The sequence below is a fragment of the Neomonachus schauinslandi genome, chromosome 11 (assembly GCF_002201575.2).
Source record: "Neomonachus schauinslandi chromosome 11, ASM220157v2, whole genome shotgun sequence".
Classification (NCBI taxonomy): Eukaryota; Metazoa; Chordata; class Mammalia; order Carnivora; family Phocidae; genus Neomonachus; species Neomonachus schauinslandi.
In genome coordinates this window covers 32,592,277-32,606,631 of record NC_058413.1, presented here as the reverse complement: position 1 = coordinate 32,606,631, position 14,355 = coordinate 32,592,277, and the positions used below count along the sequence as shown (strand labels likewise).

Genomic DNA, 14,355 nt, shown 5'->3' with positions numbered 1-14,355 from the left:
TAAGACTCATGATTAAAGATGATTTGCATAATAGTTACATTTCTGATATATTTTTAGTTAAGCTAGGTGTGTTAAAATATGTATGTATTAATACATTTTTTATCCCTGAGGACACTTAGAAAATTAAAACAATCTTCTCCTGTAAGTACCATTTTAAAATAAAAAATTTCTATGACAGAAAAAACAGGATTTTTGTTAACTCAGCATCACTTAGTAAATTTCTACTCATGTACAGGATTTCTCCTGAACCACAGTGCATGGTGTATTTTCTGTTAGTTTATTTGAACAAGGATTGCTTTTATTGTTGTAAATATGTGACTTTCTTGACAAAACTGTTTCTCATTTGTCTGAAATGAAAAAAATATTAAAACCTTTTTCCCCCCCTCTATGACAGGTAGGGTCAACAACAAGAGGTAGTGTAAGGAATGGTTTTAAATATGAAATAAATTATAGTTACATACCAAGGCTGTTTGGATTTTCTCTTCTTAAGGAGCATAAAGCTAGAACCTTTGAGTAAAGCATGGCATCAGACTACCAACATCTAGACTGTCATTTCCCAATTTTCCATAAATGATTGCCAAAAAAAGGATACAGAAACACAAAAGCAAACACTGCTGCTAAAAACTAATGAAAAAGATTTTCATTATTTGAAGCTTTGGTAGGAAAAAATTAAGAAACACAAGCATGAAGCACAGACACTTGGCCTTAAGAAATGAAACCAGCCTAACGGCTACCCAAATTACAGTGGAGAGTTGGGCTAGCCTGGCCCATCATTGGTCCTCAACGTTGGGCTCTAGGGGCCACACAGCCAAGGAAACTAAGCATCCGCTGCCTTTCTCAACAACAGCAGTCTTCTGAGCAAGGCAGAGTCATGCCTGCTCCTTCCGCCTTGCCCCACCTCTGCCTCTCTCTCTCTAAATCCAAACAGAAACAGAAATACCCAGGAAAAGGGCATGGCAATAATTGGTTGCATTTTGAATAGCAAAATTTAGATAAAAGGACTATTGCCTGGGAATAGATATTGACAGCACTTGAAAACCATGCATACTCTAGGCTTTCATGCCACATAGTATAGCAAAACAAGTCCATTTTTTTTGTTTTTTGTTTTTTTTTGTGTTTGTTTGTTTGTTTTTGCAAAACAAGTCCATTTTTAAGCATAGACCAGGACTTAGTAAGCAAGAAGATTCCATCTGTACAGAGCCATGTTCCATGAAATCTTAAAAGACACCAGAAATTGCATTAGATCCTGTACAAAATGGGCTCCGTTCTGAGTAAAGATTGGCATACTGCTAAGGTTGAAAGCAAGTTTTTCCTGTGAATCAGCAATTTTTCTCCTAGGTACATACTGTTAGAAATGTATGCACGTGTGTACTGCAAGATACACACATAAATGTTTATTATAGCTTTATTTTTAATAGCCAAGACTGGAAACAGCCCAAATAACCATTGTTAGTAGAAAGCATAAATAAGTTTTGCTGTATTTATACAATAATGTAACAGTGAAAAAAATTGAACTACAAATACCTGGAAATTAGGGATGGATTTCACACCCATAATATTAACAGGAAAGAAGCCAGGCACAAAAGTTTATTCATTGTATATTTGCATTTACACAAAGTTTGAAAACAGGCAGAACTAAAATATAATGTTTAAGGATATGTCCCTTGGTAATAAAACTAAGGAAAAGCAAGAAAGTAGTTCCATAAACAATAGGATTATGATTGCCTTGTGGGGAAAGGACGTGGAGGGAGGGCATCACAACTGAGAAAGATGATATAAGGGGGCTTCTGAAGGAGTTGAGGGGGTTCTGTTTCTTGACTTAGGTAGTAATTATACAGGCGTTTGTCTTATAATAATTCATTGTTGTGCATTTGTTTATTGCACTTTTTATTTTTTTATAAAAAATGTTTTGCAAGTATATGTAAAGGATATCTGTTTTCCTTTGCTCTGATTCCATATCCACACCAACATCCTTTGGATTACTTATCTATGTTTCCATCTGTTTTTGTCCTGAAGAAGATAATTTTCCAAAAAATAAAAGGAGTCATTTGGGTAATTAGAAAACAAGACAAATCCCAAAACAAATTAATATATTGCATACATATTTTACCTTATTTTTTGTGATAATAGCTGACTTTTTTATCTCAAAATGTCAGACAACATTGAGAGTAGTCTGTGTGCATTAACTCATTTAGTCATAACAATAATCTTATAATTTGGTAATACTGTTATCTTCCCTTAAAAGCTGTGGGAATTGAAGCCAAGCAGTGAGATTAAGGTATAGGTCTAAGAACACAATTAATTAAAACCCCAGTCTGTCTGATACAGGTATCAGTACCTTAACCAGCATGTCATACTGCATTATACTAACTCAAAAGTATGGTTACCATGTAATCAGTCAGCAATCACTTGCAGATTAATGACCTGACCTAATTTCATATCTGTCTGACAGAGGACCGTGATAAATTCACCACGATAACATGACTTAGTGGCTCCTAGCACCTGTTAATCAGTCTTCCTCTCATACACCCTGACATTCTTCAACACCATGGCTCAGGCCTCTATTCCTGCACATATTCGATAGCATTGTAACTAAACATCTACATGCCTACCACTCCAGATATACACTAAAATCCCTGAAAGTCTTCTGTGTCCTCTTATTTTTATTTCTCAAGTTTAACACAGTACCTAGCATACATTAAGTGTTCAATAAGTGCTTGTTAGCTTGAAAAGAACAAATACTGGAAAAAATATGCATCTCACAAACAGGCAGTTACTACCATAATTTTATTTGAAAAATACCCTAAAATGTGTTTTCATGCAAACAGGCAGACTTCTGTTGCTATTTGAAAATGTGCTAAAATCTTTGCAAAGGATTCTTTCTCAACGTGAGCCATAACATGCACATTGTTGAGACATTCTTCAGAAAGCCCAGCTTTTCTGAAAGTACCTGAGCTTTGTGGTTTGTAATGCGTTAAATAGGTTGTTTTCAAAACTGTTAAAAGATAAGGTATCGAATGGATGATCAGCATCCCAGCTACTCTGAGCAAAACTAGTTTTATTCTGTCTTCTGGGAATAATAAACATGAAAATTGTTTCTAAATTAAATGCATCTATATTGTAATTGAAAAGCATTTCACTATTCCCAGGTAATTTAAGAGATGAGTCTTGATTTCTTGTTCAAACAACCATTATTATATCAAACAATTAAAGAAGTTGTTTTTTTGGTGTCTAGATACAATGATATATGTAATGAATTTCCTGCCAGTTCTGCTTTTTAAGATTTGAACATGGTTAATCAATATCTTGGTTAATGGTTGCCATATATGTATTAAAATAAAATATAATACTCGTAACCTTAAAATTATACAGAATCTATACAATTTTTTTAAGATTTATTTATTTACTTATTTTTTAGAGTGGGGAAGAGAAGGAGCACAGGGGGCAGGGACAGAAGGAGAGGAAGAGAGAGAAAATCTCAAACAAACGCCCTGCTGAGCGTGGAGCCCAATGCGGGGCTTGATCTCAAGACCCTGAGATCATGACCTGAGCCGAAATGAAGAGTCAGAGGCTTAAACGACTAAGCCACCCAGGCACCCCTATACAACATGTTTTAAACATAATTCAGAAGAGATTTCCAAATTTCTCCATGCTTCTCTATTACCATTTTGATAACTATTTTTCATTTTGCCCAGTAAAACTCATCGTTAATACTTTAGAATTCATAGAATAATTAGATAATAAATTAGAATTCTAGTTAATATAGTTTGATTGTGGACACATTTACTCAAATAAAAGCTGTGAAAAATGCCCAAGGTCACTTATTGTAAAAACCAAAAAATGTTGATTTTATTTGATAGGAAGTCAGTTGTTTCTATGGGAGAGTTGAACATTTGTTTTTGCTTAGACTTAGAACAATTGGTAACAGCACCTGACAGGGTTCCACTTTCAGTCCACTCTGCTCTTAAAATATGAAAAGCACATAAAATCAATTAAAAACTATCTTATTTTCTTATATTTTTCCTACCAACCAATCATTTACTTCTAGGTCTTCTCACTTAAGGACTTTTGCCTTCACCTGGGATTAAATATATTATTAGTACCATAAGACTCAGATGACCCTTAATAATGGACTGGAGTGGGTGGTATACTTTAAGCAAGGGAAAACACAGAAGAAAATTTGTATATGATTTTGTTTTAGCCCAATCCTTGTTTAAATTAGTAGGGAGATGTCTGGAGGCCATGGGTCATAGGTATAAAACAAAGGACACACCATGACTATCGCAGTTCTGCTATAATTTTGTGATTATTTATCTTAACCTGTTATAATTTTATGTTTTAAATATTGGAGAGGAGAGGATGAGAAATGAAAACAATTTCTTCTTGGCCTTATATCCTTGAGGTCAGCCTTACCTAGATACACAGGATTATGGTTATTGCCTTCCTTCCTTTCTTCCTCCCACAAATATTTATTGATGCCTACTATGTATCTGATTCTGGGTTGGATGTCTGGAATACTCGGAGACAAAACAATAAAAAGCCCTTACCTTGGTCCAGTCTTTGTTCTAGTAGGATAAGGCAGACAGTAAACAAAAGAATAATTTTTTTTAGTATTATATAACATGGTAGAAGTTAGTAAGTGCTAAGGAAAATAGACTGGGAAAAGTGGGCTAGGAGTGGAGAGTCTCCAGGAGAGGAGTTACATGATGTCATTTATAATGTGGAGGATCACTCAGGTGTCTCAGCTGTCAGGCCAGGTAAGTCTTGCAAGGCAGGAATTTGGTGGAAAATTGGCCAGTCTATAAAAAAATAGCTTGGATGGATGGTCACAGCAAGGTGAAGGGCATTAAAGCAATCTTGATGAGCAATTGATTAGTCTTGGTAAATAAGCTGTTTTAGTTGGCTCACAGTTTTATATCCTGTGAACAAGTATTTCTTAGAGCAAGCAGCTCAGGAATTATTGTTTGATTTAGTGTTGCTGAACATAGGTTTAGAAAATATTATCTATTCTGAGTATTATTTAATATCGGAAGCAATGTTGGCTTCAGTACTTATGTTAAGCCTTCGTGCCTTTATTTTTGAAATGGGAGTTGTAAGTATTAAATAAGATCAAACATGTAAGGCACTTATGTCTGAGCCTGATGCTGAACAAATACTCAACATATGCTAGCCGATATTATTTTTATAGGGTCTTATTGAATAAAACATACACATTTTGATGCCAATATCAGAGAACCAGTTTCTGGTATCAGACTGCCTAATTTCAAATTCTGGAGCATTACTTGCTAGCTTGTCTCCTATTATAGATTGCAAACTTTCTTTAATCATCTTTCCATATCTCATAACTGGAATATAAAACAATGCAATTTTTTTTTGCTATTGGATTGCCAGTATCCAAACCAAAGTGACTGAAACCAAAATGTATGTGCTTGTCTAACCTACACTATTAACAACCATTGCTCTATTTGCAGAATGACATGAATTACATAGCATCCAGTGGACTTCTATTCAAAGATGGCAAAAAACGGATTGATTACATCCTGGTTTACAGGAAGTCAAATATACAATATGACAAAAGAAACACATTTGAAAAGAACCTTAGAGCAGAGGGCCTGATGTTGGAAAAGGAGGTAGGTGCTTTAATAACACTAGTTATGTGATGTAATGGGCTAGAAGGGATATAATCTCTTATATTTTAGCATGGGAAGTGTATATAGCACACGTCTCTATAAAATGTATAGTTATTTTCTCCCAAATGTAAAAGAAATACGTACATACAGTCCCACTTAAATGTGTATTCATTTTTTACTTATACATTTCCGTAAATTTAAATATTTTTCAAAGGGCATAACTATTTTTACAATTTCACAAATTGAAGAAGAAATGATTATACCTATATAAAGTACAAAACCTACGAAAAGAAAAATGCTGAAAGAAAAGAGTGCCAAGTCGTTAATGTTGGGTTTCAATATTGGAACTATAAATGAGTTCCTTCTCAATCCTTTTTTTTTTCTAAAGCTTTTATTTTTTTTTTCAGACCTTATTTTTTAGGGCTGTTTTAGGATCATGGCAAAACTGAGAAGAAGGTAGAGAGATTTCCCATATAGCTCCTGCCCCCACATATTATCTCCCATTATCAACATCTCTGTTCCAGAATGGTACCTTTGTTACAATTAATGAACCTACATGGACTCATTATTATCATCCAGAGTCCAGTAGTGTTCACTCTTTTTTTTTTTTAAAGGTTTTTTATTTATTTATCTGAGAGAGAGAATGGGAGACAGAGAGCATGAGAGGGGGAGGGTCAGAGGGAGAAGCAGACTCCCCGCTGAGCAGGGAGCCCGATGCGGGACTCGATCCCTGGACTCCAGGATCATGACCTGAGCCGAAGGCAGTCGCTTAACCAACTGAGCCACCCAGGTGCCCCCAGTAGTGTTCACTCTTGATGTTGTACATGATATGGGTTTGGGCAAATGTACAATAACACGAATAACATGTATCTACCCTATGGTATCATGCAAGTATTTTCACTGCCCTAAAAATCCTATGTGTTCTGCCTGTGCATCTCTCCGCCACCCTCAGCTCCTGGCAACCACTGATCTTCTTACTGTCTCCATAGTTTTACCTTTTCCAGAATGTCATATAGTGGAATCGTACAATTTGTAGCCTTTTCAGGCTTGACGTCTTTCACTGAGTTATATGCACTTAAGGTTGCTCCATGTCTTTTCATGGCTTTATAGATCATTTCATTTTAGTGCTGAAAACTATTTCATTATCTAGATGTACCACAGTTTGTTTATTCACTTACCTACTGAAGGACATCTTTGTGGCTTCCAGGTTTTGATAGTTATGAATAAGGCTGCTTTAAACATCCTTGTGCAGGTTTTTGTGTGGACATAAGTTTTTGACTTCTTTGGGTAAATACCAAGGAGTGAATTGCTGGATCATGTGGTAAGAGTATGTTCATTTTTGTAAGAAACCTTCAAACTGTCTTCCCAAATGGCTATACCATTTTGAAATCCCACCAGGAATGAATGAGAGTTCCCGTTGCTCCAATTCCTCACCAGCACTTGCTGTTGCCAGTATTCTGGATATTGGCCATTCTAGTAGGTGGATAGAGGTAGCTCATTTTTTAATTTGCATTTTCCTGACACATGATGTACAGCATCTTTTCATGTGCTTATTTGCCGTCTATATATTTTGTTTGGTGGGGTTTCTGTTAAGGCCCTTGAGTTGTTTGTTTTCTTATTGTTGAGTTTTAAGAATTCTTTATATATTTTGGAATAACAGTTCTTTATCAGATGTGTTTTTTGCAAATATTTCCTTTCAGTCTGTTGCTTGTTTTCTCATTTCTTTTGACACTGTCTCTCACAGATCAGAAGTTTTTAATTTTAAGCAACTCCAGCTTATCAATTTTTTTCATGGACTGTACTCTTGGTGTTATATTTTTAAAAGCACCCTCAAGTCATATAAATTGTCTCTTATTTTGTCTTTTGAGAGTTGTATAGTTTTGTGTTTTACATTTAGATCTTGATCTATTTTTAGCTAATTATCATGAAGGGTGTAAGGTCTGTGTCTAGCTTTATTTAGTTAGTTAGTTTTTACATGTGGATGTCCAGTTGTTCCAGCATCATGTGTTTAAAAAACTGTTTTTGCTCCATTGTTTGACCTTTGATCCTTTGCAAAAGATCAGTTGACTTTCATAAGTCAAGTTGATATTTGTGTGGGTCTATTTCTAGGCTCACTATTCTGTTCCATTTATCTACTTGTCTATTTATTCACTAATACCACTACTGCAGCTTTATAGTAAGTCTTGAAATCGGGTAATGCCAATCCTCCAAATTTGTTCTTCTCCTTCAAAATCATATTGGCTATTTTGTGTCTTTTTCTTCTCCATAATCTTTGTCAGTATCCACAAAATAACTTGTTGAAATTTTGATTGGCATTGCACTAAATCTATAGATCAAGTTGAGAAGAACTGACATCTTAACAATATTGAGTCTTCCTATCCATGAACATGAAATCTCTCTCCATTTATTTGGTTCTTCGTTGATCTCATTAAATAGAATTTTGTAGTTGTCCTCATATAGATCTTGTACATGTTTTCTTAGACTTATACCTAAGTAATTAGATCTTTGTGGTGCTAATGTAAATTGTACTGTGTTCTTAATTTCAAATTCCACTGTTCATTGCTGAAAGAAAGCAATTAACTTTTGTATATTAACCTTTCATCTTAAAAAATCCTGTTGTAATTGTTTATTAGGTTACAGGATTTGTTTTTGTTGTTATTGTTGATTTGTTTGAAATTTTTACATTCTATGTCATCTGACCATGTAATCTGAGAACAAAAGAGTTTTCTTTATTCCTCCCCAATCTGTGTACCATTTTTGTTCTTTTTATACCACACTGTACTTGCCAGTGCTTCCAGTATAATGTTGAAAAGGAGCGGTTCCTGATCTTAGTAAGAAAGCTTCTAGTTTCTTACCATTAAGTATGTAGCTGTAGGTGTTTTGTAACTATTCTGTATCAAGTTGAGGAAGTTCAATTCTATTGCTAGTTTACTTAGAGTTTTTAATCATGAATGGGTGTTGGATTTTGTCAAGTGCTTTTTATGCATCTATTAATATGATCATATGATTTTTCCTTTTCAGCCTGTTGATATGATGGATCACATCAGTTGATTTTCAAATATTGAAACAGCCTTGCATACTTAACACAGATCCCAATTGGTTGTGGTATATAATTCTTTTTATACATTGTTAAATTCTATTTCCTAATATTTTGTTAAAATTTTTAGCATGTTTGTTCATGACAGATACTGTTCTGTAGTTTTTGTTTTTGTTTTTGTTTTTCTTGGAGTGCCTTTGTATGATTTTGGTAATAGCGTAGTGCTGGCCTCATAGATGAGTTAAGAAGTTTCCCCTCCACTTCTATGCTCTGAAAGACATTATAGAAAAGTGGCACAATTTCTTTCTTAAATGTTTGGTAGAAACCATCGGTGTACCTATCTGGGAGTGGTGCTTTTTTTTTGGAAAGTTATTAATTAATGATTCAGTTTCTTTAATAGATATAGACCCATTCAGATTGTGTACTTTTTGTATGTGAGTTTTGGCAGATTGTGTCTTTAAAGAAACTGGCCCATTTCATCTAAGTTATCATATGTTAGCATAGAATTAACCATAGTATTCCTTTATTAACCTTTTAATTTCCATGGGATCTATAGTCAAGTCCCCTCTTTCATTTCTGATACTGGTAATTTGTGTCTTCTCTCTGTTTTTCTTAGTAGGCTGTCTAGAGGCTTATTGATTTATTGATCTATTCAGAGAACAGAAAGTTTCATCAATTTTTCTGTTGTCTTTTTCTATTTTCAATTTTACTGGTTTATGCACTAAATCTTTTTTTATTGAAGTATTGTTGATATAATGTTATAGTATGTTCTAATTCTTGTTCTACTTATTTTGAATTTAATTTGCTCTTTTTTTTCTAGTTTCGTAAGGTAGAAACTGTGATTATTGACTTTAAATCTTTCTTCTTTTTTTAATACATGCAGTCAATGCTATAAATTTACCCCTAAGCACAGCTTTCACTGTATTTAAAGTTTAAATAGTTTAAATTTTTTAAGTTGTGTCTTCACTTTCACATAGTACAAAAATATTTTTTTCTCTGGAGATTTCATCTTTGCCCTATGTGTCATTTGGAGGTGTGTTATTAATCTACACATATTTTGAGATTTTCCAGTTATCTTTCTGTAATTGATTTCTAGTTTAATTGCACTGTGGTCTGAGAGCAGACATTGTAATATGATTTCTATTCCTTTAAATTTGTTAAGATGTGTTTTATGGCCCAGAATATAATCTATCTTCTTGAATCATCCATGTGAATTTTAGAAAAATGTGTATTCTGCTGTAAATGAAGTAATTTATAGATGTCAATTATATCTACTTGATCAATGGTGTTGTTGAGTTCAACTATTTCCTTACCGGTTTTCTGTCTGTTGGGTCTGTCTATTTCTGATAGAGGAGTGTTGAAGTCTCCATCTGTGATAGTGGATTCATTTGTTTCTTCTTGCAGTTCTATCAGTTTTTGCCTCACACAGTTTGACATTCTTATTAGGTGCATACACATTAAAGATTATTATGTCTTCTTGGAGAATTGGCTCCTTTATCATTATGTGGTGCCCTTCTTTATCCCTGACAACTTTTTTTCCTTGAATGCTTTTTTAAAAGTGCTCTTTTAAAGAATGTTATTTTTTCTAGTGAAACAATAAAACTATCAATGCTCATTAGAAAAATAGAGAGGAGATAAATAGAAAGGAGATAAAAGCATATCTTTCATACACCTTTTATCAAAACAAAAACAAAAACCTCTTGCTGTTTCAGTTAAACCTCTAAGGTCTTAAAAAACACACATTAGGCCCCCAGCATCGCCGCCATGGACCTAGGACCTGTGAATATCTGTGAGGAAATGACTATTCTGCATGGGGTCTTTTTGCTCGCAGAACAGCTGTTCCACCCCAAAGCACTGACGGAATTGAAAACGTCTGACTGGGGACGCGTTGGGCAGCCCATTGTGGAGGCCCTAAGGGAGATCTCTGCCACAGCATGCTGCCAGCCCTTTGCCTGGAAGAAGAAAGCTCTGATCATCATCTGGGCCAAGATTCTTCAGCCCTACTCCATAACCCCTTCAGATGCTGACACTCGGTGGCAGGAAGATGTGTTCTTCTCAGTAGGCAACATGATCCCTACCATCAATCACACGGTCCTTTTTGAGCTGCTCAAGTCGCTGGAAGCTTCTGGACTCTTTATCCAGCTCCTGATGGCCCTGCCCACCACTATCTGCCATGCAGAACTAGAGAGCTTTTTGGAGCACATGTCTGTTGACACGTCTTCAAAGGATGTGGCCTTTTTCCTCAGTGTCTGGTGGGAAATGATGAAGCACAAAGGTAATCAGCAGGACCCCCTGCTCTCCCAGTTTAGAACAATGGCCCATAAGTATTTGTTCTCTTCAGATGAGTTCTCCCACCCTCCAAAGAGGTTTAAGTCAGACCCAGATGTATGTCCCACTATGCCCCTGTTGGCCATGCTGCTCACTGAGCTGAAGCAAATCCAAAATAGAATCCCGTGCCCAGGAATGAAGTGCAGTGCATTAGCCAACTTGGCAGACATGCTGACGGTGTTTGCCCTGATGGAGGACGACCCCCAGGAAGTATCTGCAACCATGTATCTGGACAAACTGGCCACGGTGATCTCTGTGTGGAATTCGGACACCCAGAACCCATATCACCAACAAGCACTGGCAGAGAAGGTAAAGGAGGCCAAACGGGACATCAGCCTGACCTCCCTGGCCGAGCTTCCAAGCGAGACGATCTTCATCGGGTTTGAGTTCCTGTGCAGTCTGCTGCGGGAGTCAGGGGAGGAGCTGCAGGCCATGCTCACCAGCAGCCAGGGGACAAATTATGACAGCTACTGGCTGTGTGACAACCTGACGTCCTTCAGCCAGAACTTGAAGCTCTACCTGGATTCTACCAGCTTGTCCACGGAGGAGAGGCAGGTGGTCTCGGAGCTGGTAGAGCGTGTTGGGGACTTCCTGAGGAAAACCACCAAGGTGCTGAAGAACGAGGGCTTTGAGAAGGACATCACCGCCTCAATTGCCATGGCCATTATTGAGCAGAAGATGGACCAGGACATGGAAATGTGCTACATTTTTGCTTCTGAGAAGTGGGCCTTCTCAGACGAGTGGCTAGCCTGCCTGGTTAATAACTGGGCCCTCTTCCGAGAGCCAGACTTGGTGTTAAAGCTGCTGGAAACAGTGATGGAAGTTACCATGACAGACAGAGCCATCCCTGAATCTCAGATCAGACAAGTGATCAGCTTGATTCTAGACTGCTATGCAGACCTCTCGCTGCCAGATAAAAATAAAGTCCTCTCAGGCACCCTGCTCTCCTGGGGGCAGAAGGGTCTCTCTGAGAAGTTGATGGCTTACTTGAACTGGTTTCAGGAGGACCTCAATACAACTTTTAACCAGCTCGCACAGAGTGCCTCTGAACAGGGCTTAGCTAAAGCTGTAGTTTCTGTGGCCTGCCTGGTAATATTGCACCTGGAGATCACCGTGAAGAAAATGTGCAGCATGGCTGTGGTCAGTCTTGGCACTCACAAGTTCCTGGCTCAGATTCTCACTGCCTTCCCCGCCCTTAGGTTCATGGAAGAGCAGGGTCCAGATCCATCCACTACTTTTGTGGTGTCATGCCTCAAAGAAACCGTCTGGACAAAGTTCTCTATACCCAAGGAAGAAAAGCAATTTTTGGAGCTCCTGGGATGCCTAATGAATCCTGTGAAGCCCCAAGGTATCCCAGTTGCTGTTCTTCTTGGGCCAGATGAGGTGCTAAAGGAGTTCGTCCTGCCTTTCTTGATGCTAGATGTCAAAGAGGTGGACCTCGGTTTGAAGATCTTCATCCAGACTCTTGAAGCAAATGCGTGTTTAAAGGAATACTGGCTCCAGACCTGCTCTCCGTTCCCCCTCATCTTCAGCTTGTGCCAGCTCCTGGATTGCTTCAGCAAATACTGGCAGCTCCCCAAGGAGAAACGGTGCCTCTCTTTGGATGGGAAGGATCTGGTGATCCATATCCTGGAGATCCTCTGTGAGATTATATTGGCTAATGCTGAGACTTTCTCCCCAGACACCTGGATCAAATCCCTGTCTTGGCTCCACCGGAAGCTGGAGCAGCTTGACTGGATGGTGCACCTGAGAATGAAGAACCTCTTTGAGGGCCACTTCAAGTGTGAGGTGCCAGCCATGCTTTTTGAGATCTGTAAGCTTTCTGAGGATGAGTGGACCTCCCAAGCCCACCCTGGGTATGGTCCAGGCATAAGGCTTCTTGCCTGGATGGAGTACTGCTACATCTCCAGCAGCATCTCTGAGCAGATGCTGTCCCTCTTGGTGGTAGATGTGGGCAACCCTAAGGAGGTCAAATTGTTCAGCAAGGGCTTTCTGGTGGCCCTGGTACAAGTCATGCCTTGGTGCAGCCCCCAAGAGTGGCAGTACCTTTACCAGTTGACCAGGAGACTGTTGGAGAAACAATTCCTGCACATCCCATATAGCCTGGAATATATTCAGTTTGTTCCTCTGCTCAACCTGAAGCCCTTTGCCCAGGACCTCCAGGTCTCCATACTCTTCCTGAGAGCTTTCCAGTTTCTCTGAAGCCAGAGTTGTTGTAATTGGCTTTCTATGGAAGGCTGGAGACATGTAGTCAAACTTCTCTGTAACAGTCTGACCAATCTCCTGGACTCCGTTAGGTTGATACAGTCAGTTGGCCCTTGGGCTCAAGAACAGGACCTGACCCAGGAGACCCTGTTTTTTTACACCCAGGTATTCTGTCATGTTCTGCACATTATGGCCATGCTCCACTGCTCTATGTTTTGGCCTTGGAAATCCTCACCTGCTACGAAACCCTGAGCAAGGCCAACCCTTCTGGTAGCTCCTTGCTCCAGAAGGTAAATGAGCAGTGCTTCTTGAAGTCCATCACTGAGAACATTAGCCCTGAGGAACGGTGCCAAAACCTGCTGCAGAAGATCAGAAACTTCTGATCTTTGTACTTCAGAGAACGGCTGGGCCCCGACTTAGTGGGGTCTATAGGGGCTTGAGCTGAGAAACACAAGCTTTTCAGTTATGTGAAATTGTACACAAGCCAAAAAAAGTATATGGCAATAACTGTAAAGAAAATAGTTTCTTAGGTGTTTGTAACATATAAACTATAAAATTCTTGTTTGAGTTTCAAAAAAAAAAAAAACCACACACATTAAAGATGTATTTATCACATTACAGAAAGTAAAAAATCTAATGTGAAAAATTTAAAGTATAAAAATGCACAAAATAAGAAGTCAAAATTTACATCTACTGTCTCCCAAATCATGTCCTTTTCTTTATTAATAGCCCTGTTAATACCTTGATTTTATTCTGCTAGGTGTCCCTCAAGATATTTTCTAGTATATATAAATATGTACACATTTTTTAGAAAAAAGCAGTCATTTTATACATACTATTCTACTACTCAAATCTGTCATTTAATAATACATTATGAATATCTTAAATTGTCATTATATTTTGATACAACTCATCTTTTTTATGAGGTGTATAGTATTACAACTTGAGGATTTAATTAGCCATTCCCTTATTCAGAGAAAAATTTTAAATTAAGTATTTGAGGGGCCCCTAAATTACTACAAGTGTGATTCAGCTACTTTTCTAAAAAATGAGACAGACAAGGTGAAAAAATGTTGATGATTTCTTTGATTAAATATCTAGATAATTTGCTAGTAAATGTTATCAGTGGAATAAAGTGCTCACGGGTACTTACAT

At 37.6% G+C, this 14,355-nt stretch overlaps 2 protein-coding genes across 3 annotated transcripts in view; both read left to right on the top strand.

Moving 5' to 3' along the window:
* The window catches only part of ANO3 (anoctamin 3), a 416,780-nt gene that overhangs the window by 280,247 nt on the left and 122,178 nt on the right, over positions 1 to 14,355 (top strand). For both annotated transcript variants that reach the window (XM_021685869.1, XM_021685870.1), the window contains one exon: positions 5,472 to 5,630. In XM_021685869.1, the coding sequence (XP_021541544.1) occupies positions 5,472 to 5,630 (159 nt within the window). The remainder of the gene's footprint in view (positions 1 to 5,471; positions 5,631 to 14,355) is intronic.
* Positions 10,432 to 13,583, top strand: LOC110576658 (gem-associated protein 4-like). Its single transcript, XM_044919875.1, is given in 2 exon segments — positions 10,432 to 13,402; positions 13,405 to 13,583. Coding segments are annotated over 2 exon segments (3,150 nt in total).